The 20,908-nt window shown below is 49.4% G+C and overlaps 1 protein-coding gene across 6 annotated transcripts in view; it reads left to right on the top strand.

Moving 5' to 3' along the window:
* Eps15l1 (epidermal growth factor receptor pathway substrate 15 like 1) overlaps nt 1–20,908 on the top strand; it is a 93,677-nt gene continuing 72,769 nt past the window's right edge. For 4 of the 6 annotated variants that reach the window (XM_052752469.1, XM_052752468.1, XM_052752470.1 and 1 more), the window contains exon 1: nt 4–104. In XM_052752469.1, the coding sequence (XP_052608429.1) occupies nt 72–104 (33 nt within the window). In that variant the 5' untranslated portion in view covers nt 4–71. Of the gene's footprint in view, nt 105–20,908 lie in introns of all 6 variants that reach the window. The other 2 variants (XM_052752467.1, XM_052752472.1) reach the window with 2 other exon arrangements.

The raw sequence follows: 20,908 nt of genomic DNA, 5'->3' as shown, positions 1-20,908 counted from the left end.
TTCGTCCTAGTGCGCACGCACGGCTCCGCCCCCGCCCCCTTCGGCGCTCGGGAGGCCGAGTCCGCACGAAGATGGCGGCGCCGCTCGTGCCCCTCTCGCAGCAGGTACGGTGCTGGGGCGCGCCGCGGGGTGGTGCGGACGGCGGGTGCTGCAGGAAGGGTGAGGCGTCGCGGAAGCGCGGCTTCAGGGAACGGCGGCGGCGGAGACGCGCGCCGAGGGCTCGGGCGGCGGAGCGGCGGGGTCCGGGTGGCCCTGAAGGTGACAGGCCGGCGCGGCCCGCGGACTCTCGCGCCCGGCGACCCTCCGAGAGGCTGCAAAGAGGTGACGGGGCGCGGCCGCGGCGCGTGTCTGCTCCGGCTGGGGCCCGGCAGGCTGGCAGGGTCCCGCGAGCCGCGTCGCGCTTCGTCTCTGCGGAGGTGGGCGAGGACGGTGGGCCCAGTCGCCAGTCTTTGTCTCCCGCGGGGTCGGGCGTCGGGGCGGATGGCGTCCCTGCGTGGAGCAGCGCGGGGATTCGGGACGCGCCCGCAGCACCGCCGGCCGGCCGGCCCTCTTTCCCCAGGGAGCCGCTTCCGCTGCCCCTGCGCGCGGTGGGAAAAGCGCAGATCTCACGTCCCCACGGTGGGCGCCAGTCTGCGTCCTCAAAGTCGCCCGATGATTTTCTTAAGAGTATCAGACGCCACAGGGACGTGCAGAAAACCCAAGAGAAGGCCTCTGTGCTTCTGGGCAGAGACATTCATTCATTCTTCAGCCCATCTCTCTGACGTGCCTGGGGTCAGGTGCTGGGAGCGCAGCAGTCTCCCACTGACAAGGTCGCTGGTCTCCTGGAGGTGACACTCATAAAAATTAGAGAGTACGTCTGTCCTGCTAATTTGCCAATTTGCCCGTTTGTCCTCACAGCATATTATAAGCACTTGCTTGAATCATCTTGCACGGGGTCATAGTTACCATGAGGAAGCACCTTATGTTCATCTCTTGGCCCCAGCTCTTTCTCTTTCTGAGTGTCCTTGAAGCAAGCTTCTTAGCCTCCGCAAACATCAATTACCTCATTTGGAAAATAGAGCTTTAAAATGCATTAGCGGAAGGTGAAGAACAACTATGGAAAGCACATTTTGCCCAATGAATTTGGAGCTCTTTTGTTATCATCATTAAATTTGGGTGTTTGGGACTAGAGACGACTGCAAGTAGAAATGCCTAGGCCGGTAGGAAGTGATAGGCAGGTTGGTGCATGCTCTCACCTGTCCAGAGGAGAAAGAAATAGAGTTGTAAGTCCTATAAAGAACTAGCCACTCAGCACCCTGCCACTAAATTAACAATGTGGAGACCAGTGGTTATTAATTAACATGTACTTACAGCACTGTGACTGTGTCCTGTAAATGGTTAAGGACCAGGCAGATGTGAGGTATATGTTGATATGGAGCCTTGCTATGTTGCCCAGGCTGGCTTCCAATTCCTGGCCTCACTCCATCCTCCTGCTCTAGGCTTCCAAGAAGTTGGGACTGCAGGTGCTTGTGACCATGCCTGGACATAAGGTGTCATTGTTAGTAGGCAGGTACCACAGTGTAGGCTCAGGGGAAGGGATGTCTCAGCTAAGCCCATTTAAGGAGTGAGTGCTCTTGGCTATGATTTCTTGATAAAAGTGTGTGTATGTGTTCACTCCTACCTTGGATGTCCACCTCTTTTGTGACAGGTGGCCTGGAGTTCATCAGTTAGGGCAACCTGTCTAGCCAGCAAGCCTGTCTCCTCCTCCTCAGCACTTAGATTACAAGTGCATGCTACCATGTGGCACTTGTGTGAACTCTGGGGATAGAGCATGGATCAGGGCAAGCATGTTACCAACCAAGCAGTCTCCTGCCCAGGCACTACTTCTGGCTTTTGGAGGAAGGTCTTTTCAAACTTTCTAATTTTGACATTAGCCATAATTTGGATTTTTTTTTTTAATTTGGGCTATGGTAGTAGCTGATGGTTATTGAGTATATAGGAGTTGGATACATGCTGTTAATTTTTCCAAAACACCAGAATATCAAGGAGGAGGTTGATGTTGTTGACTCTCAGCTAGCAACCCAGAAACAGTTCTAGGCAAGCCTGGGCTATGTAATGAGACCCTGTGTGGGGAGGAGGGGGAGTTCTGTTTTACTGATCAAGTAATTGCAGTGTAGGATGGTGTTTTTGTCACAGTGAGGTGACTGGTGTGAGAACATGAGTCAGTTCATGAGATTCACCTTCTTAGAACCTGCTAGAGCCGGGCGGTGGTGGTGCACGCCTTTAATCCCAGTATTTGGGAGGCAGAGGCAGGCGGATCTCTGTGAGTTTGAGGCCAGCCTGGTCTACAGAGCGAGTTCTAGGATAGACTCCAATGCTACACAGAGAAACCCTGTCTCGAAAAAACAAAAACAAAAAAACCGAAACAAAACAAAAGAATCTTCTGGAATAGAATCTGGATTTTTTTCTCTTCCCAGGTGTGCACCAGCTTCTGACTTGCTTGCCATATGCTATCCTTGGTACCACGATGTGGCCAATTTTCTGCTCCTTGCATAGTCCAGCTGTGTCGTCATGGTGTCCCTGAGGGTTCTTCATTCTTCCTGAAGCACTCTAACCTTTTCCCCTTTTGTGGTTCAGCTCCTGGTTCTTTCCTTTCCTTTAGTGGCAGCTCAGATGTCATTCTTCCCAGAGGCCTTTGCTAGTCATGGCACAAGGCCATGTGTGTCTCACATGACCCCGCAGCCTTCCTGCTAGTCCTCAGAGACTACTTGTCTGTTTGCTGTCTCTGTCGCCAATGGGAGGACAAGTGGGTAGTGGGGACTGTGGCTGTAGCTGTAGCAGTTCCCTGTGTTGGATGGGTTGTGGGTGGGAACAGGAGCAGTTGAGATGGTGGCCTGGCTGTGGCTCACAAGTTCAGGTTATGCCTTCTAAGCTTCTTTCCCTCCACGCTTGTATTTTGTGATGATTATTGTTGTTTTTGTATTTACTTAGTTTGTCCTTGTGTATGTATGTGTGTGGGCATGTGTACCATGGTGCATGTGGTGGTTGGAAGACAACTCTCCTGCATTGATCCTCCATGGGAGTCTCGCGAGTCTTGCTGGTTGTCCAGGCTGGTCCCAAACTTGTGCTGATTCTCCTGCCTCCGCCTCTGGAGGCCTATGATCACAGATAATACCTGGCTGCTCCTTATCCCCTTGTTAACAGGCCTGGTCCACAACTCCCTCACCTGCTGCTATAGGGGCAGTGTGCTGAGGGTTCAGGGTTTCACACACACTAGGCAATTTATTCACTAAGCAATCCTTACATTTATGTGTGTGGAGGTCAGAATACAACTTAGGATTTGGTCTCTATTTCCACCATATGAGTCTTAGGCCTCAAACTCAGGTCATCAGGCTTGGTGACAAGCATCGTTACTTACTGAATCATCTCTCTGACACTAAGTTGCCCAAGCTGGCCTTGTACTCATGGCAGTTCTCCTGCCTCACCTTCCTAAGTGCTAGGGTTACAGTGTGAGCCACCTGCTCAGCTTTTATACCTGCCTCCCCCTCTTGATTTATTTACTTATACATGTGTGTGTTTGTGTGTGTGCGTGCCTGTGTGTGCGTGCCTGTGTGTGCCTCTGTGTGTGTGTGTATATGTGTGTGTGTGTGCCTGTGCCTGAGTTACATGTAATACATGTGTGCAGGTGCCCATGGAAGCAAGAAGGTGTTGGCTTCCCTAGAACTGGAGATACAGGCTTGGTGTGCGTTCTGGGAACTGAACCTAGGTCCTCAGTAAGAGCAGTAAGTTCTCTTAAAGGCTGAACCATCTTTCTACCCCTCTGTACCTGCCCTTGATGCTCAGACCCAAGTTACTATCACCCAGGTGTAAGGCAAGGCCCTACCAGGCCCTTAGAGCCAAGCCTTGGAGCTCACATAGGATCACAGGGAAAACAAGGGAAGGCTTCTGGGATGCCATTTGGATGGCTGAGGTGTTCTGAACAGAACACTTCGGTGTAGTTGAGCTTCCAGCCACAGGACCAGTAGGAGTCTACTGCTCTTTCTCCTCCAGTCCCAGGGGATGTTTCCTGTCATCCTCTGTGTTCCTGTCCCCAACACTTCCCTGACCATCAGACCTACAATTCTGCCTCCACCTCTCAGAGCCGATTGCACATGAGTGCCAGCAAGCCCAGCCTCGACCTTGCTTTCCCTTAAACCCCAGGGACCCTTTCTGCTCTTTCCAAGGCTATGGGACAGAGCCTAAGGCCTTGTGCACAGCCTCCTCCTTTGTTCACTCAGCTTCCTCCTCTCTGGCCAGGGGCTTTTGGCTTCTCCCACCTCTCTGTCCTCCTTCCTTTCTGTTCTTTGGTCCCAGCCTCCATGCTCAGCACTCTAAACCTGCCTTTTGCAGACGCTCCTGACATTGTCTCCCCCACCCCTCTGGGGCCTGCTGGACTCTGGAATAGGCTACTTCCTGAGCCTTGCAGTTCTCTGGGGGCATGAGTCTTATTTCCTCCTTTTATTCCTAACACCGCTGTGAGATCTTCTAACCACTCCCTTACTCCAGAGCCTTCCATGGCTCTCATTCTCTTGGTGAAGGGTTAGGGAGTAGCTCAGTGGTAAAGTGCCCGCTCTCTCAAAGTGAGTCTGGGCTGGTGAGCCAGCACCTCAGTCCCACTCTGCTCGGCCTTGTTGACTAGCCTTGCTATTCCAGTCTCATGTCCTGACCCTGGTCTTCCACTCACCAACAGGCTCTGTCACCCCCAGTGCACTGGGAGACTGCTGACTTCCCTTTTGCCCTCCTGGATCTGAGATTTCATTCTGCTCACTGTCTTCTGAGTCTCCTGTTCATAGTCCTAGCCCTCATACTGAAGGTACCCTAGGCTGAAAGAAAGCACCCGGTCTCACATCCTACTTCCAGGGGATCTGGGGATACTTCTTGAACCACGTACTGTGGTTGTAGGTTTTGATTATTTCCGGTGCTGCAGATGAAACCCAGGCCCTTGCATTTGCCAGGTGGTGCTTTACTGGCAAGCTGTGTCCCCAGCCCCTCTAGAAAGATTCTGTTTATTGCATGGAAGAAGCTGAGGCCCACAGTAGTCAGGTGACTTGTAAATTCCCATGGCTGTAGGTGCCACATTGGAGTTGAATCACAGCTGCCTACTGAGGAGGCACCCCCCCCCCAACCCCATACTTCCCCACAGCCTGCTGGGCACCCTGCCCAGAGCTCTGAGCCAGGCTAGTGTGTATGGAATGAATGTTGAGGGCCTGGGGACACTCATTTGTCCCCTTGTGCCTGTGTTATTTTCAAGGCTTTTATCTTTCTGGAAGGCTGATGACTGTGCAGTATGCCTTGATGGACAAAGAGCAGGGTTCTAGGGGCAGATTTGGCTCTGGAAAAACCAGAATCCTCTGGCTGCTTTGCTGACCTGCCTTGCCTGCTTTTTGCTGACTCCTGAGGCCCTGTCAAGTGAGATCACATGTTTCCTCCCCCCCCCCCCCCCCCCCAGCCCTAGTTCCCATGCTCATCTTTGAGCCTGGGTCAGCTGCTCTTAGGAGACAAGTGCCTGTCTTTGCCTGAGATGCTGGGGAGCTGAGCATCACTTTCTGATGTGACTTCTAGGCTGTGTTGCCAGCCATGATGCACAGACAGTACCATGGGTTACATGATTGGCCTCCTCAGCTTGGCTTCCCAGGAGCAATCAGTGTCCCTATAGGAAGCTGTTCCATGGAGTGGGTCTAGGTGGGCAGCCTGTCAGCCAGCATTAGGGAGGCAAGGCAAGATTTCTGTGAGTTGAGGGCCAGCCTGGATTATGTGGTTCCAGGTCAGGTGTGACTACATAGTTAAACCCGACTAAACAAAAACAATATACATCAAGAGAGAAGGGGGTGGGCTGTATCTTGCATTGCTGGGTTAATCATCTGGGTCACTCTGGTCATTGTTGTGGTTGTTTACCATGTGGAGGAGTAAGCTGAGTCAGAACTATCTGGTCCCTGGCTGGGGTTGTGCCTGGCAGCCTCACCTGGCCAGGCGCTGACCCAACTCTTTCTGTTGTGCTGCAGTTTCCTGTCCTGGAAGGATTGTTCCCAGACACCAATAGACACTGATGTCACTGGCTGCCTGCAGTGACTGCTCCTCAGAGCACCTGCCTGTTGCTTATATCCTTGTACTTTTTTTTTTAAACATTTACATATTGGTGTGTATTTGTGCAGGCATGAGTGTGCCACTACTGTGTGTGGTCAGAACACAACTTGCAGGAGTCAGTTCTCCCCTACCATGTGGGCCCAGGTTTGGCTTTACCTGCTGAGCCATCCATCTGGCCTTCTTTATGTTTTACACACATTGTGTACGTTTTGGGGGAGAGGGTTAAGACAGGGATTTGACTGGTATTGTCTTGAACTTGCCATCCTCCCTCCTCACCTCCTGAGTGCTGGCATGACTGACAGACCTGTCCTCCACGTCTCTCTTTGACTGGGGTGACTTAGGGATGAAAGGAGGAAGGTGTTTTGGTAAATAGGACACAGTGTGCCTGGACTGCAGATGAGTCCTGGACAAGAGGCTGACAGGCTGCTGTTTGTCTAGAACTGGCCTGAGGCCAAGGGTTTCAGGGGGAATGACACCTACTCACTGTCCTCAGGCAGGATCACAGCTTGCTGCTGGACAGGGTGGTGGCTCCAATGGTCCAGGCGTGATGGGTTCCACTCCCTGTGGAGTTTAAGCCATTAGCCGTCGTGGCTGATAGGGGCTTTCAAGCTATTTTGCTCGGTTTGGTGTAGGAGTGCTGGGCTCTGAACCAGAGCGTCATGTATCCTAGGCAAGTGCTTTCCTCTGATCTCCGTGCCCAGCAACCCCAGCAAGGTTCCGATGCCACAATATTTGGGAGTCTCAAGACTCCTGCTACTTGCTGCATGGGAGAGCATTCATCCTCTGATTCTAGCCAGACTTGCCTCTTCCTGACTGAACGAAGGGAGAGGCCCAAGAAACCCTGCCTGAGAAGGGCTGCTGTCCATCAGCGGGTGGCACACCAGGGTTCCCATCTCCCAGCACTGCCTACCCTGTGGGCTGCCCTGAGGCCTTTTCAGCTGCAGTGGCTTGCCTGGAATACCCTTCCCCTTCTCCCTGTTCAGCTACTTTTCCTGCCTCAGCTGGGCCATCTCCTCAGGGAGCCTTTTCTCACAAATGACTGGCTGGTGTGATGGACACCCTGTGTGCCACATACCCATTTGTGATTCCTATAATCTTACAATCTGTCTTAAAACAACAAGAACAAGAACAAGAAAACAACAACAACAGCAGCAAATCCATCTTTTGAGACAGGCTCTCTTGGAGCCCAGGCTGGCCTGGAACTTACAGTGAAGAGGAGAATGGCCTTACAGTCTGATCTCCCTGCCCCTGCCTCCCATGCACCACCATGACCATAGTATGTAGAGAGGATAGACTCTACAGTCTCATGCATGCTGAGACAGTGCTCTACCAGCTGAGCTATATAGCCCTAGCATTTTAAAGAAATTTATTTTGAGTCAGGCTCTCCCAGTATGGCTCAGGCTGGCCTCAAAGTTCTCATCCCCATGCTTCAGCCTCCTAAGTAGCTGGGTGGCCACAGCCACTGTGCCTCACTTGGGATTTCCTCAGTAGAGTGATTGGCACATGATGTGCTGCCCTCTCCTGCCTATGCCTTTTTCCTCATCTTATATCCCAGGTCCTGACTGTGCTCACCGCCGAGCTGTACGGGATTTGAGAAACACTGGGTTGGGCTGTGTTGGGGGGAGCATTGCCACGGGGAATGCTGGATGTGGGTGTGCAGTGGCAGAGAGCTGGTCAGAGGGCTTCAGGAAGAGTAGTGAGGTTGCCCATGGAAGGGATTCGGTCAAGAGAAGCAGCTGTGGGGACCTGTGAGATGACTCGTTGGATAGAGGCACTTGCCACCAAGCCTGATGATTTGAGTTCAGTTCTGGAAGTCACATGGTAGGTAGAAGGAGAGACCCAACTCCTATAAGTTACTTTCTGACTTCCACACTGCTGTGCCCATGCTTATCCTCCCAACAGACAGATGAATGAAAGAAGTAGCCATCGGGTATGCAGACCAGAGACTGAGGCTAACCTTCTGAGCTCCAGGCAGCCACAGGCCACCTCTCACCTCTGCTTTGCCTCTTTGGTACTGCCATCCCTTGGAGGGTGGAGAGGGCCTCATCATCGGGAATTAGCCTGTCCTTTCTCCTGCCCCCAGCCCTTATTTTTCTTGTGCTAGAAATGGAAGCCACCAACTCGCACATGTTAGGATGTTTATCTTTGCTGGGAAGTGTAAAATTGAAAAGTATACTCCTTTTGGATTAAGAGAAGCCAGTTCTCAGGCTGGTATGTGACTGCAATATTAAGCAGCAGTATTGCCCCCATTGGGCTGGATGAGACCTCAGGTCCCCTCGCTGTCTGTGTTGGAGTCCTACATGCAGCTGAACTCTGGTGGGGTCTGGCAGGCATTTGCCTCTTGGGCTTGGTTTTTAGGTAGGGACTCTGAGGCTGTCCTCATCACTCCTGGGAGTTTTGGAACCTTCTAGGTAGGGCTGGGCATCTGGGATAGCTGGGTCTGCTGAGCACCCTGGACCATGGGGTCGGTATCCTTTCTCAGGCCACATTCTTTCACTTGAGGGCTCATAGCTTAGTGGCATTGTGTGCCTGGTGTTTAGAGGCCCTCAGTTCCAAACACCTCCTGCCCCAAACCAACTCCCACAGTGTGAAAAATGCAAGGAGAAGGAGGGACCAGGACAGGCACCTCTATGAATCAGACCTTAAGAAGTACCCCTTTCCTCAGTTCTTGGCCCAGGGTGTAGGGGTGGGAAAGACACATTGCTCTGGGGCTTAGGGGAGTGGAGAGCAGTCAGTCCCAACACTCAGCACAGGCATAATTTGTGATATCCAGGGGTGACAGTGCCTAGATGTTTGGTGACCTCAATAGGCAGGAAAGGAAGGATGGAGTACTGCTGTGAGCATGACTGAGGGTGGGTGAGTGGATGTGTCGGTGTGAGCTTGCGTATGAGTGCACTGACCTGTGTGGTCGGTCTCTCTAGGGTTTTCTGTCATTGAGGTAGACATTCAGTAGATTCTGGACCTGAGACTGGGAACCTGCTGCTCTCGTCAGTCAGGGCCTCTGCAGGGAAGAGGCTGGGTCCTCCTTGGCCTAGTCCATGCTGGTGTGTCCTTGCCTTTGGAATGGTGAGGCCTCTGAGCAGAGGAGAGGCTTAGTGCTGGCAAGTGGGCCAGGCAGAGGGGATGGTGGCTTTCACTCTTTCTTGTCTAGACACAGCTTTGATCTGGTCCTCTCACCAAGCCAGCGCACTCCTGTGCCTGTGTATGGGTCAGCTGACTGGGCCTCAGCTCAAGATGCTGGAACTCAGGCAGTAGGTGGCCAGTGACCAAGGCTATCGATGTCACCAGTGGTTGTCCAGAGTTAGAAGGAGGTAACGGGAGGGAGTACCAGGAAATTGGAAGCACCCCAGGAGGAGGCCAGATGCATTCAAACTCAAGTCCTGGGCCCTGTGTTCATCAGATAGGGGACAGCGGGCCAGGCAGGGGGAGTCAAGCTGGAAGATACAAAGTAACAGCCCCAGGGCATGGAGGAAAGGAGTCTCTCAAGGCCCAGGGCATTCTCGGGAGAGTGCTTGCAGAGTGGGTTTCTCCAGAAGGTGGGAATTAGCCCTGGGTGTGACAGGCAAGTCTGCTGAGCTGAGGTACCCTTTGGGGTGATCACCCCCAGGCTTTCTGGGGTCTGTTAAAGCACAGGCAGAGGGGAGAGGATGGTCTCTGAGCTGGGTGGTGAGCTGTGTAGTGTCTGGAAACTGAGAAGTCACGGCACTGTTTGGCATCTGTTGACTGTCCCTGGGCAGACTCTGGAGGCTGCTTGGAGCACAGTCTTCCTTTCTATGCCCGGCGCTTTAATGGCGTCCTGGAGGGAGGCAGAGTCATCCTGCTCAAAGTCACATCTGCACCTCAGCTTCTGCCAGGGCGACAGCCACTCCCTGTTCCCTGCATTTCCTTTTGCATTTGGAGTCTGGGAGGTCAGTCTTGTTGGGGGCTACAGTCCGCCTGGTTACCCAGTGTGTGCTCCTGTGCTGGGATGAATTCTACAGCAGCAGCCCCACAGTCCTCTCTTATCATCCTGGTTGTTGTTGTTGTTGTTGGATGGGGTTTACTGTGTAGTCCAAGCTGACCTGGACCTCCCTGCTGGTGGGATGATGTGTGTCATGACACTTGGCTTCTGTTTACCCTCAGCTGCAGAGCCCTGGACCTGCTGGATCCTTGCCCCATCCTTGAAGCCCCTCACTGTGTCACACAGTCCGTCTGTCTGTCCTCCGCCCAGAGCATTATCATGCACACTGATTCTCAGGGCCTCATTGTTGATGGAATAAGCGAGCAGGGGAGGAGTGGTGGAGCCAAGGGCCTACCTCTGTTTGTGGGGGTCATCTACAGAGGGTTGATTGGAGAAGCTTGAGTGGAAGCAGGATAGAAGGGCACTTCTAGGAATGAACTTCCAGCTGGAGCCTGTGAGGTGAATGATCATGTAGTCAAGAACCACAAGGCCTTGGTGGTGGGATGTGGAGACTGAGGTCCAGAGAGGAGGCCCACTGTCCCAGGGTTGCCCAGCAATCCAGGGCAGGGCTAGGAAGGGAATCCACATCTGTTGGGTGGAGCCTGTACAGGACTGTTTACTTTAGCTCAGGTTTGCCTGGAACTTACAGCCAGCCTTCTGCTTTAGCCTCCCAAGTGCTAGGGTGACAGGCATGTGCCACCCTGTCAGTCTGGGACTCCTTGCCTTAGTGAGGCCAATTAAGGTGGGTGGAGGAGCTGCCAGAGTCAGGCAGGCTGTCTGAAAGTGGGGTTATCTCAGAACGCTGCTGCAAGTGACCTTTCCCCTCAGGGTCATTTCTTGTAGTGGAGGCTGGGATCCAAGGTCACCTGGTAGCAATTGATGCTCTCAACTCTTGAATCTGAGCTCTGGTAGTGTGGAACAGGTGAGATCTTAAGGTTTTCCCACTCTGTTCCATGCGAGGAGGGCAAGTGGCTTCCTCCAGTTGGCGTGGGCACACCCAGATATGCTGTCCAAGATCATTCAGCCCTTGGAAGAGTTTGGGAATCTAAAGATCTTCCTGACCCCACTTTTTTTTTTTTTTTTTTTTTTGGTTTTTTCGAGACGGTTTCTCCGTGTAGCTTTGCGCCTCTCCTGGAACTCACATGGTAGCCCAGGCTGGCCTCGAACTCACAGAGATCCACCTGGCTCTGCCTCCCGAGTGCTGGGATTAAAGGCGTGCGCCACCACCGCCCGGCTCCTGACCCCACTTTTATCTCTAACCCTTCTCTGTCCTGTGGACAGAGAAGGATGACCCAAATCTGGAACTCCAGAGACCATGGAAGAAGCAAGTTGGCTATCCAAGAAAGCCCTGCCAGTGTGGGCCCCACCCCACCATGTTTAGTTTTCAATCTTTGGTCTTTTTCTGAGGTGCTGGGGATGGCAGCAGGACCTTGAGCTGCATCCTGCAGTGCTGTAGAGCTCCACCTCCTCCTCCCTTCTCACCTAGCCAGTCCTTGGCAGCCGAGTCCTCGGCTTAGGCATCCTTTCTGCTATGCTCTGTCGTCACTCAGGAGTCATTATTGACTTGGTCAGTCCTCAGCTGCCTGTCTGTCCATTTCTGAATCCAGGAGGGAAAACAGCCCTCTCACTCTTCTTGCCCTACACATCTGGACAGGTTTTTCTGGTGGACTCCAGGCCACTCCTGTCCCTGGGGGTACAGATGTGTGAGCTGCTTGCTGTGCTGGAGTCTTCTGTTTGCAGTACCAGTGCTGGGACCCAGGGCCTTCCCATAGACTCAGCATTCCTCTCCCCACGAACCTCAGCCCTGCCCAGAAAGGCTGCTCTTCACCGTTAGACAAAAGCCTGGTCCTGTTGGTGGAAAAGTTCTCTTCTCTCTCAACATCTGCAGGTTCTAGGCCTGCACACACTAGAGGGAGAGGAAAGGTGGAGGGACAGCCTGAGCTCACCACAGGTAGTATGCTCTGCTGTCTCACTCAGTGCCTGTCCTTCTGAGCCCCTCGTCCAGTTTGTGTTTTGCTTTTCATTGTGGAGTCAGGTTCTCACTAATATGACCCAGGCTGGCCTGGAGCCCGTCAGTCATCTCCTGCCTCAGCCTCATCTCACTGGGATACAGGCAGGTACCACCATGCCCAGCTCAGACCCATTTCTTTAATTCCAAGGTTGTCTTTTTGATTTTTGAGATGGTATTCAAGTGGGTGAGGGCGACTTCTAACTTGCTGTGTAACTAAGAGTGATCTTGACCTTGGCATGCTCATGCACGTACGTGTGTGTGTGTGCGCGTGCGTGCGTACGTGCTTGTGTGTCTGTCAGTCTGCCTGTGTACAGACACAAACCAAACCCTGAGGTTGTTGTAGTCAAGTGCAGCTGTGACAGTTATGCAGAGATCCATGGGTCATTTCCCCTCCTTACTCCATACCAGCACTCTGCCTTCCTCCTCCTCCTCCCAAATGCCCCCCCCCCCCCCCCCAGTCAGCCAGCTGTTGCTGTGGCTTTAACCTGGTGGTCAGACAGGGAGGAGTCACCCTTTGGGACTGGCCTGTTGTGCTCAGTCTCTTGTTGTTGTTAAGTGTGGCCATAAGGTTTATGTGGTGGTTTCTTAGCCTGGTTTTCTGCTTTATTTGTATGTTTTGCATTTTGGTCCATGATCCATTTTTCACTTTAATTTTTGTGTGTGCCTGTGTGTATCCATGTGTCCATATGTGCTTGTGTGTGTGGAGGCTGAGACAGTAATGTTGGGTGTCTCATTCTATTGCTCAACCTTGTCTTTAAATATTTTAATTAAACGTATGAGTTTGTCCACAAGAGTGTCACAGCATTCTGTAGAGGTCAGAGGTTGGCTTCTATCTTGGAGGTTCCAGGGATCAAACTCAGGTTGCCAGGCTTGGTGACAGTGCCTTTCCTGGCTGAGCCATGTCACTGCCAACCTTATCTTTTGAAACAGTCTCTAAGTGGACCTGGGACTGGCTGCCCACTCAACTCTGGGAACCCATGCCCCCTAACTAGAGTTACAGATGAGGTCGACCACACTTGGCCTTTTCTGTTCTTTTCTTTTCTTTTTTTTTTCTTTTTTCTTTTAAATGTGTGTGCTTTAAGTAAGACAGTTGTATAGCTTGATCTGCTTAAGGGGCCCCCTGGCAGTAGGATCAGGATCCATCCCTGGTGCATGAGCTGGCATTTTGGAGCCCACTACCTATGGTGGGACACCTTGCACAGCCTTGATGCAGGGGGAGGGGCTTGGACTTGCCTCACCTGAATGTACCAGGGTCTGCTGAATCCCCATGGGAGACTTTCCTTTGTCAGAGGAGGGGATGGGAGGTGGGTTGGGAGTGGGGAAGGCTGGGGAGGCAAGAGAGAGGGGGTCTGTGGTTAGTATGTAAAATGAATAAAAAATTTCTTGATTAAAAAAAAGGCTAAAATAACAGTTAAAAAAAGTGTATGCTGGGGATCTGAGTCAAGTCTCCATTCTTGCACAGCAGGTGTCTTAACACCCAGTAGCTTCCCCAGTCCAGGACTATGCTCCCAGCTCCTCCCCTTCCCTGTCCTTTTCCCTCTGCCTCACCCCCAGCTTGTTGAGCTAAACCCTGGCCTTCAGGTGGGGTGGTGGTGGTTGGAGTGCTTAGCCTAGGCTCCCCTAGAGCTAGTAATGCCTCTGCCTCAGCCTCCAAGGATTGGTATGAGTGGCGTGCCCTTGAGCTGTTTCTAACATGCTCCATCAGTGTTTGCTGAGTTGACTTTCTAGGAGCATTGGTGTGTCTCCAGGAGACAGATGGAAGTGTACAGGCTGTAGCAGGATGGCTATACACCAGCTCTTGTTGGAGAGTGAAGGCCCAGGACAGCTGCAGCGTTGTTCAATTGTGTTGGGTTTTTAGCCGTTCCCCTGCTCTTGGGAACCTACTACTTTCCCACCAGCAGCTCTGCTAGGCTCTGCCTTTGCTGTGTGAGCCACCCCACAAGCTTTTAATTTGCATTTCTGTGCTGGTTCATGGTGTCGGACATCTTTGCACTTTCCCCCATCTGTATCTTTAATGAACCGGCCATTTTACCACTCATTGAGCAGTGCTGTGCAGGGAGGTGAGCGCTCTGCGGACACCCCCACCCACCCCCTTACCCCCACTTGCTTGCCTTGTCTCTCTTTCTCTCTCTTTTTTTTTTAATTAAAAAAATTATTTTATGTGCACTGGTGTAAGGGTGTTGGATCCATTGGAACTCTAGTTACAAACGGTTGTGAGCAGCCATGTGGGTGCTGGGAATTGAACCTGGGTTTTCTAAAAGAGCAGCCAAGTGATCTTAACCACTGAGCCATCTCTCAGCCTCATCTCTCCCTGTTCTTACGTGAACATTTGTATTTGGGAAGTTTGAGTTAACCTTTCCCTTTGGTGTCAGCTCTAAGAACTAATACCTCCCCCTCCGCCCCACCCAAGATGGGTCTCTCAATGTGTAGCCCTGGCTGTCCTGAACTCACTCTGTAGACCAAGTTGGTCTCGAACTCAGAATCCTCTTGCCTCTGCCTCCCGAGTGCTGGGATTAAAGGCGTACACTGCCACCACCCGGCATAAGAACTCATTTTTATTGCTCCAGTGCTGTGGATGGAACCTGGGCACTATGTGTGCTCAGTAAATGAGGCTGGTGGGAACCCGGGTCATTGCATGCTCAGTAAGTCCTGGGGATGGAACTGGCCTGAATGTGTAACCCAGGTCCTGTACACATGCAGTAGGCACCCTGGCTTCTAAAACTTCATCTAGCCCTAGATTCTAAAGATTTGTCTCCTATGCTTTTTCCCAAATGTTTCATATTTTTACATTTTACATTGAATGAAGTCCGTGATCATTTGAGTTTTCACCTGTATCTTTTATGTATCACCAATATGTAACCAGCAGGCTGAGGTCGACTTTGTTCTGTGTTTTGATTCCTCTGGTACCGTGCTGAAAACTGCCCTTCTCTGGCCACCAAGCCACCTTCTGCCCTCACAGTCTTCCAGATGAGGCTCCTGGTGTAGCTTTACTTCTTAAAAAGAAATTATTACACTTATGGGGAACACTACAGTGTGTGTAGAAATCAGAGGACAATTGCAGGAGTAGAGTCAAGCTGGTGGTCAGACTTAGTGGCAAGCACTTTTAGCCACTGAAGTGTCTCACCTGCTCTGCTCTTTATTAGACTCTGTTGGAACAGGGCTGGGGGTATGACCCAGTGGTGGAGTCCAGCATGTGCCAAACTCAAAGTTCCCTTGCAAACACGGGGGTATTGTGCAGGGCAGTCTCCCAGTGCTTTGGAGACTGAGGCAGGATGGCTGCTGGAAGTTGAGGCCAGTCTGGGGTGCATAGTGTGTTCAAGGCCAGCCTTGGCTATATAATGACATCCTGTCTCAAATGCCATAATAATAATAATGAGCTAACAGTTCCATCTCAGTGTGCAACACAGTGAGTACATCTAGGCTCTGTTCTACTCTACATGGTGCACACTTGTCTTCTGCCCCATTATATTTCTTTGGTTGACATGGCTGCAGAAAGCCTTGCGATCAGACACATTAACCGCTCTTCTTCTTCCTCCTCTTCCGGTTTGTTTACTTTTACTTGTGTATGTTGGTTCCTGCATGAGTTTATTCGAAATGTATATACAGGTGTCTGTGGAGGCCTGAGGTGTCAGTTCCCTGGAACTGAAATTACAGATGGCTGTGAGCTGCCTAACCCAGGTCTTTGTAAGATCAGTGTGTGCTCTTAAGCACTAGCTGTCTCTCAGCATCCTCCACCCTTTATTCTTTTAAAGGGAGGAAGGCTGACAAGATGGTCCTGAGGTTAATCCCAGGACCTACCAAGTGGGAGAAGAGTGGGTCCTCTAACCTCCACTTACATGTTGTGGCATGTTTGCGCACACATGTACACAGTTTTTAATTGAAATAGAATTACATATGTACACACTTTTTAAAAAAAATTTAAAAATAAATTAAAACATTAGGACTGATGAGATGGCTCTGCTGCTAAAGGTGCTTGCCACCAAGCCTGTTTGATATGAGTTTGACCCCTGGGACCTACATGTGTGGATCAGAGCTAACTCTCACAAAGTTGTCCTCTGACCTCTGTGTGCACGAGCATGTACACACGCATAGGCATATATTTTAGTTCTTCTGCCTTCTATATTGGTCTGAGAATGATCCACAGTTAGCAGAAGTCTGGCCGGAGTTCAGGGGAGTCGCTTATGCCTGTACATCTGGGGTGTATAGATCAGCTCCTGTAGTTTTATTGTTCCACCTCCAGAGCAGGGCAGAGAATGTGTGCATGTGCTTCTGCTGGCTCTGTTCCATGCCAAATAGATAGTTAAGGCTAGCACTTCTGTTTTGTTTTGTTTTTCGAGACAGGGTTTCTCTGTGTAGCTTTGTGTCTTTCCTGGAACTCGCTTTGGAGACCAGGCTGGCCTCGAACTCTAGCACTTCTGTAATATAGGCTGTGTAGCCAGAAATTTTCCTGTGTCCCAGCCGACTGGCAGTTGGGACAAATCTCTCCTACTCACATGCCTCAAGTAAGCATATAGAGGCTTATGTTAATTATAATTGCTTGGCCATTAGATCAGGCTTATTATTGACTAGCTCTTACACTTAAATTAACCCATACTTCTTATTTATGTTTAGCCATGTGGCTTGGTACCTTTTCTTAGTTCTGCCTTGTCATCTTGCTTCTTCTGTGTCTGGCTAGTGACTCCTGACTCAGCCTTCCTCCTCCCAGAATTCTCCTTGTCCTGCTTATACTTCCTGCCTGGCCACTGGCCAATCAGCATTTTATTTATCAACCAAACAGAGCAACACACATTTACAGCATACAGAACGACATTCCACAGCACTTCCCCTTTCTATCTAATCAAAAAGGAAGGTTTTAACTTTAACGTAGTAAAATTACATAGTTGGGCGGTGGTGGCGCACGCCTTTAATCCCAGCACTCGGGAGGCAGAGCCAGGTGGATCTCTGTGAGTTTGAGGCCAGCCTGGTCTACTGAGCGAGATCTAGGAAAGGCACAAAGCTACACAGAGAAACCCTGTCTTGAAAAAAAAAAAATTACATATAATAAAACAGTTATGAAGCAAGAATTATGGTTACAATATCTCATCTATTTGTATTTTGCAAAATTAAAGAAAATATTCTATCATCTATCCTATATTTGTGAGTCTATAAAGTTTCATATCTAATTTGTCTTTTATCATAACCAAGGAAATTTATAACTGTTTAGTGTTCAACTACACCAAAGACCCCAGAAGGATATAAGCCATTAGGTCATACAGTTCATAATTAATATAAGCCTCTGTGTGTTCATTTGGATCTGAGTGGCTGTGGGACTATGGGGCCGCCAGAGCCAGGTGGGACCAGGAAAACTTCAGCTACAAATGGCGCCCAATGGGTTGGCTTGAGTTTCCACCTGAAACCTGAGAATACTTTATAAGCGATTCTAAACAGAGCCAAAAACAGGTCCCTGCTTCATATCTCATGTGGGCGGCGAGACTCCGCAGCATTTGGGCTTGAGCGCAACATGGCGGATTCCCGCTGCAGTACATAGTGGCCTTTCTAAGCCACACAGCACACTGCGTGACAGATTTAGCTTTTGCTAGTACAGAAAAAAGAGGGGTTTCTGGGCTATACACTCCATTAATGGAGGCATAGATCCACTGCTTCCTAGAGTTGATGATACACATGGCCTAGAGCTGAAGGTGAATTACCTCCGCCATGTTGAAAAGCTGAAATGGGCAGAGTCAGCAGCCAAGGCTGCTGCTTTTTGTCCTGGCCACTCAGTTTGTTTAGCAGTTTAAAGTCTCTCCTGGCCAGAAAAGGATTATAGATTCAGAATAAGACAGATTCAGATGGGATAAACCCTAAACAGTTTACAGTGTGTGTAAAAATGTACGTAGGCTTGGAAGAGAGAAGAAAAGGAATATAGACAGTTATAGAAAGAAATAGAAAGGTGTTTTTTTTTGGTTTGGTTTGGTTTTTCGAGACCGGGTTTCCCTATGTAGTTTTGGTGCCTGTCCTGGATCTCGCTCTGTAGACCAGGCTGGCCTTGAACTCGCAGAGATTCCCCCTGGCTCTGCCTCCCGAGTGCTGGGATTAAAGGCTTGCACCACCGCCGCCTGGAAGAAATAGAAAGTTTTAAAAAATAAAGTCTTTAAAGGGAAAGTAAAAGTAATATAAGAAATAAGCCACATAAAGATGGATATCACACACAGAGTCTAGATTATATTGTCTTTGGGATTTTTAACTGCAGAGAGACATTTGATTGTAAAAGTTGCTGAGTTAATATGTGTATTTTAAAGGTATCTTGACCTCAAAATTTGGATCTAAGGATATGTTGCTTTGGAAAGGAGGCTCTGCTTTTGTTTCCATAGGAAGCAAGAGGCTGGATTTGTTCCAGGTTAAGATGATTCAGATTTGATCAAGCCAGACCTCCTGAACTTTAACAGATGGTACCTATCAACAAAGGTTATAGCCAGTTTTCTCAGGACTTCTCCATCTCAGGACTTGTCCATAATTCTTAATTTTCTCAGGATCCCCATAAGATTGCCAGCGCCCTCATTCAGCAGAAAGTAGTGTATGAGAAGCTACGCCCCAATTCCCAAAAAAATTGTTCATAAATGTTTGTTTTTATTTAAAGAAGGTTGATTATAAATGCAATCTCTTTCTAAAAAAGAAAAGAGGATATGGATATGATGGGATAAAAGGGTAGATTATTGAATCTACTCTTAAAGAAAAACTTAATTTTGCATTGCTATAGACTTTAATTTATTGATACAAATTTAAAGTTAATTTTGTTATACTGTATATATTTCTACTCTTGTTTAAGGTATTTTGTTTGTGAAACTCATTTGAAATCATAGTGTATAGTGGAGAAATACAGATTAATAGTTAATCATGTATGATAATCAAACTTGTAGTCATGTTAAGTTTCTAGGTATACATAGATACAATTCAGTTAGGTAGGTAATCTTCAAACACTTCAAAGACCTACAGAATTTGGCATTTAAAATGTTTTAAAAACTTAGACTTTCTGGACAGTGAAACACATTTGCTCCTGGTAGCACCGATTTACTTCAAAGAGAAAGATGGGCATTGAGGACACTCCATATGGAATTATCTTCTTCTTGGCAAAAGTAGCCATTTGGGCAAGAAACTGTTCTTGCCTGGACTGCTTGACAAAATGTTGTATCGACTGGACAAGCAGGACCCATAGGAAGGTGACCACTGAACTTTGCAAGGCGAGATGGTCCTTCAGGTTCCTGCTTCACAGAAGAAACTGCCAGACATTCTACAGCACACAGAAAAGTGACTGAGAGACCCTAGGCCTGTAGGCCGAAGATGGATACCCCCAACGTTACAGAAGAACTTCGGGTGACTGTCCAGACAGCTAGCTGTTTCTCTCATTCTAGATTTTTGGAAGTTGCTTACAATGCTCTTCCTGTTTACTTAGGTAATATTGTACCCTTCTGAGGTCTTTGATGTAGTTGAAGACTAGATAGTTATAATTATGGTTTTCCTTGTTTATGATAAGAGATAAGGTAGATATAAAACCTTAGGCTCACAGATACAGGATACATAGGATATCTTCTTTAATTTCGCCAAATGCAAATAGACTAGGTATTATAACTATAATCCTTGCTTGATAACTGTTTTATATATGTAATTTTACTATATTAAAAACCTTCCTTTTGAATAGAAAGAAAAGGGGAAGTGATAAGGATGTCGTTTTGTATGCTGTGAAAATGTGTTGCTCTGATTGGTTGATAAATAAAGCTGTTTGGCCAATGGTGAGGCAGAATAAGGTTAGGTGGGACATTCTAACTAGAGGAGAGGAAGGAGAAAGAGAGAGCTGGGAGACGCTGCCAGCTGCAGCCATGAGAAGCAAGATACCGGTAAGCCGCGTGGCAAAGTATAGATTTATAGAAATGGGTTAATTTAAGATGTAAGAACTAGCTAGCGAGAAGCCTGAGCCATTAGCTCATACAGTTTGTAATTAATATAAGCTTCTGTGTGTTCATGCTGAGGGAGCCAGGCAGGACCAGGAAAACTTCAGCTACAAGGCTGTGAATTGCTTTGCTTGAAATCCCAAATGGGCAGTGATCCAAAATCCAAAAATTCCTCATGGACATGGCTCCACAGGCAGGAAGTTGCACACCTGACCTGCTGGGACCGGCTTGCATGGAATATGGTAGGAGACTCCCTAGGCGGTGTGTGCAAGGCCCCTGGGAACAGCTGAGTTCTGTATTTAGACTTGAGTCCCATTCAGAAGATGGTGCTGTGTGGTATGAAAGATACCCATAACCTGAAAGAGCCCTAAAGCTCTGCTGGCCTGGGCACCTTATGGCAGGATGTTCTGCCAGCGTAGCTGCTAGTGGGGGACATTGTCCTCCTGGCCTGGCCGTAACCTGCCCATCTCAACAGTGTTTCTCTTCTTTTCCTAATTTTTTCTCCCTCCCTCCCTCCCTCCCTCCCTCCTTACTTATTTGTTGACGTGGTGAGAATAAAACCTAGAACCTTGTCCACACAAGTTGGTGCTCTACCACTGAGCCCCAGCTCTGTCTCTTAGTTAATTAAAATGATTTTACGGTTATGGGTGGTAGTAGGGGGAAGCATGTGCCACAGTGTGTGTGGAGATTAGAGGACACAGTGTGTATACAGAACCACCCCTCTGCTGCCATCTTTATGTAGGTTCTGGGGATGGAAATCAGGTCAGTAGGTGTGGTGGTGGTTTGAATACAAATGGCCTCATAGGCTCATCTATTTGAATGCTTAGTCACCAGGGAGTGGCACTATTGGAAAGGATTGTAAAGATTAAGAGGTGTGACCTTGTTGGAGGAAGTGTGTCACTAGGGGTGGGTTTTGAGGTTTCAAAAGCC

The sequence above is a fragment of the Peromyscus californicus genome, unplaced genomic scaffold, assembly GCF_007827085.1.
Source record: "Peromyscus californicus insignis strain IS unplaced genomic scaffold, ASM782708v3 Scaffold_23__1_contigs__length_62951481, whole genome shotgun sequence".
Classification (NCBI taxonomy): Eukaryota; Metazoa; Chordata; class Mammalia; order Rodentia; family Cricetidae; genus Peromyscus; species Peromyscus californicus.
This window is presented reverse-complemented; position numbering and strand designations above follow the sequence as displayed.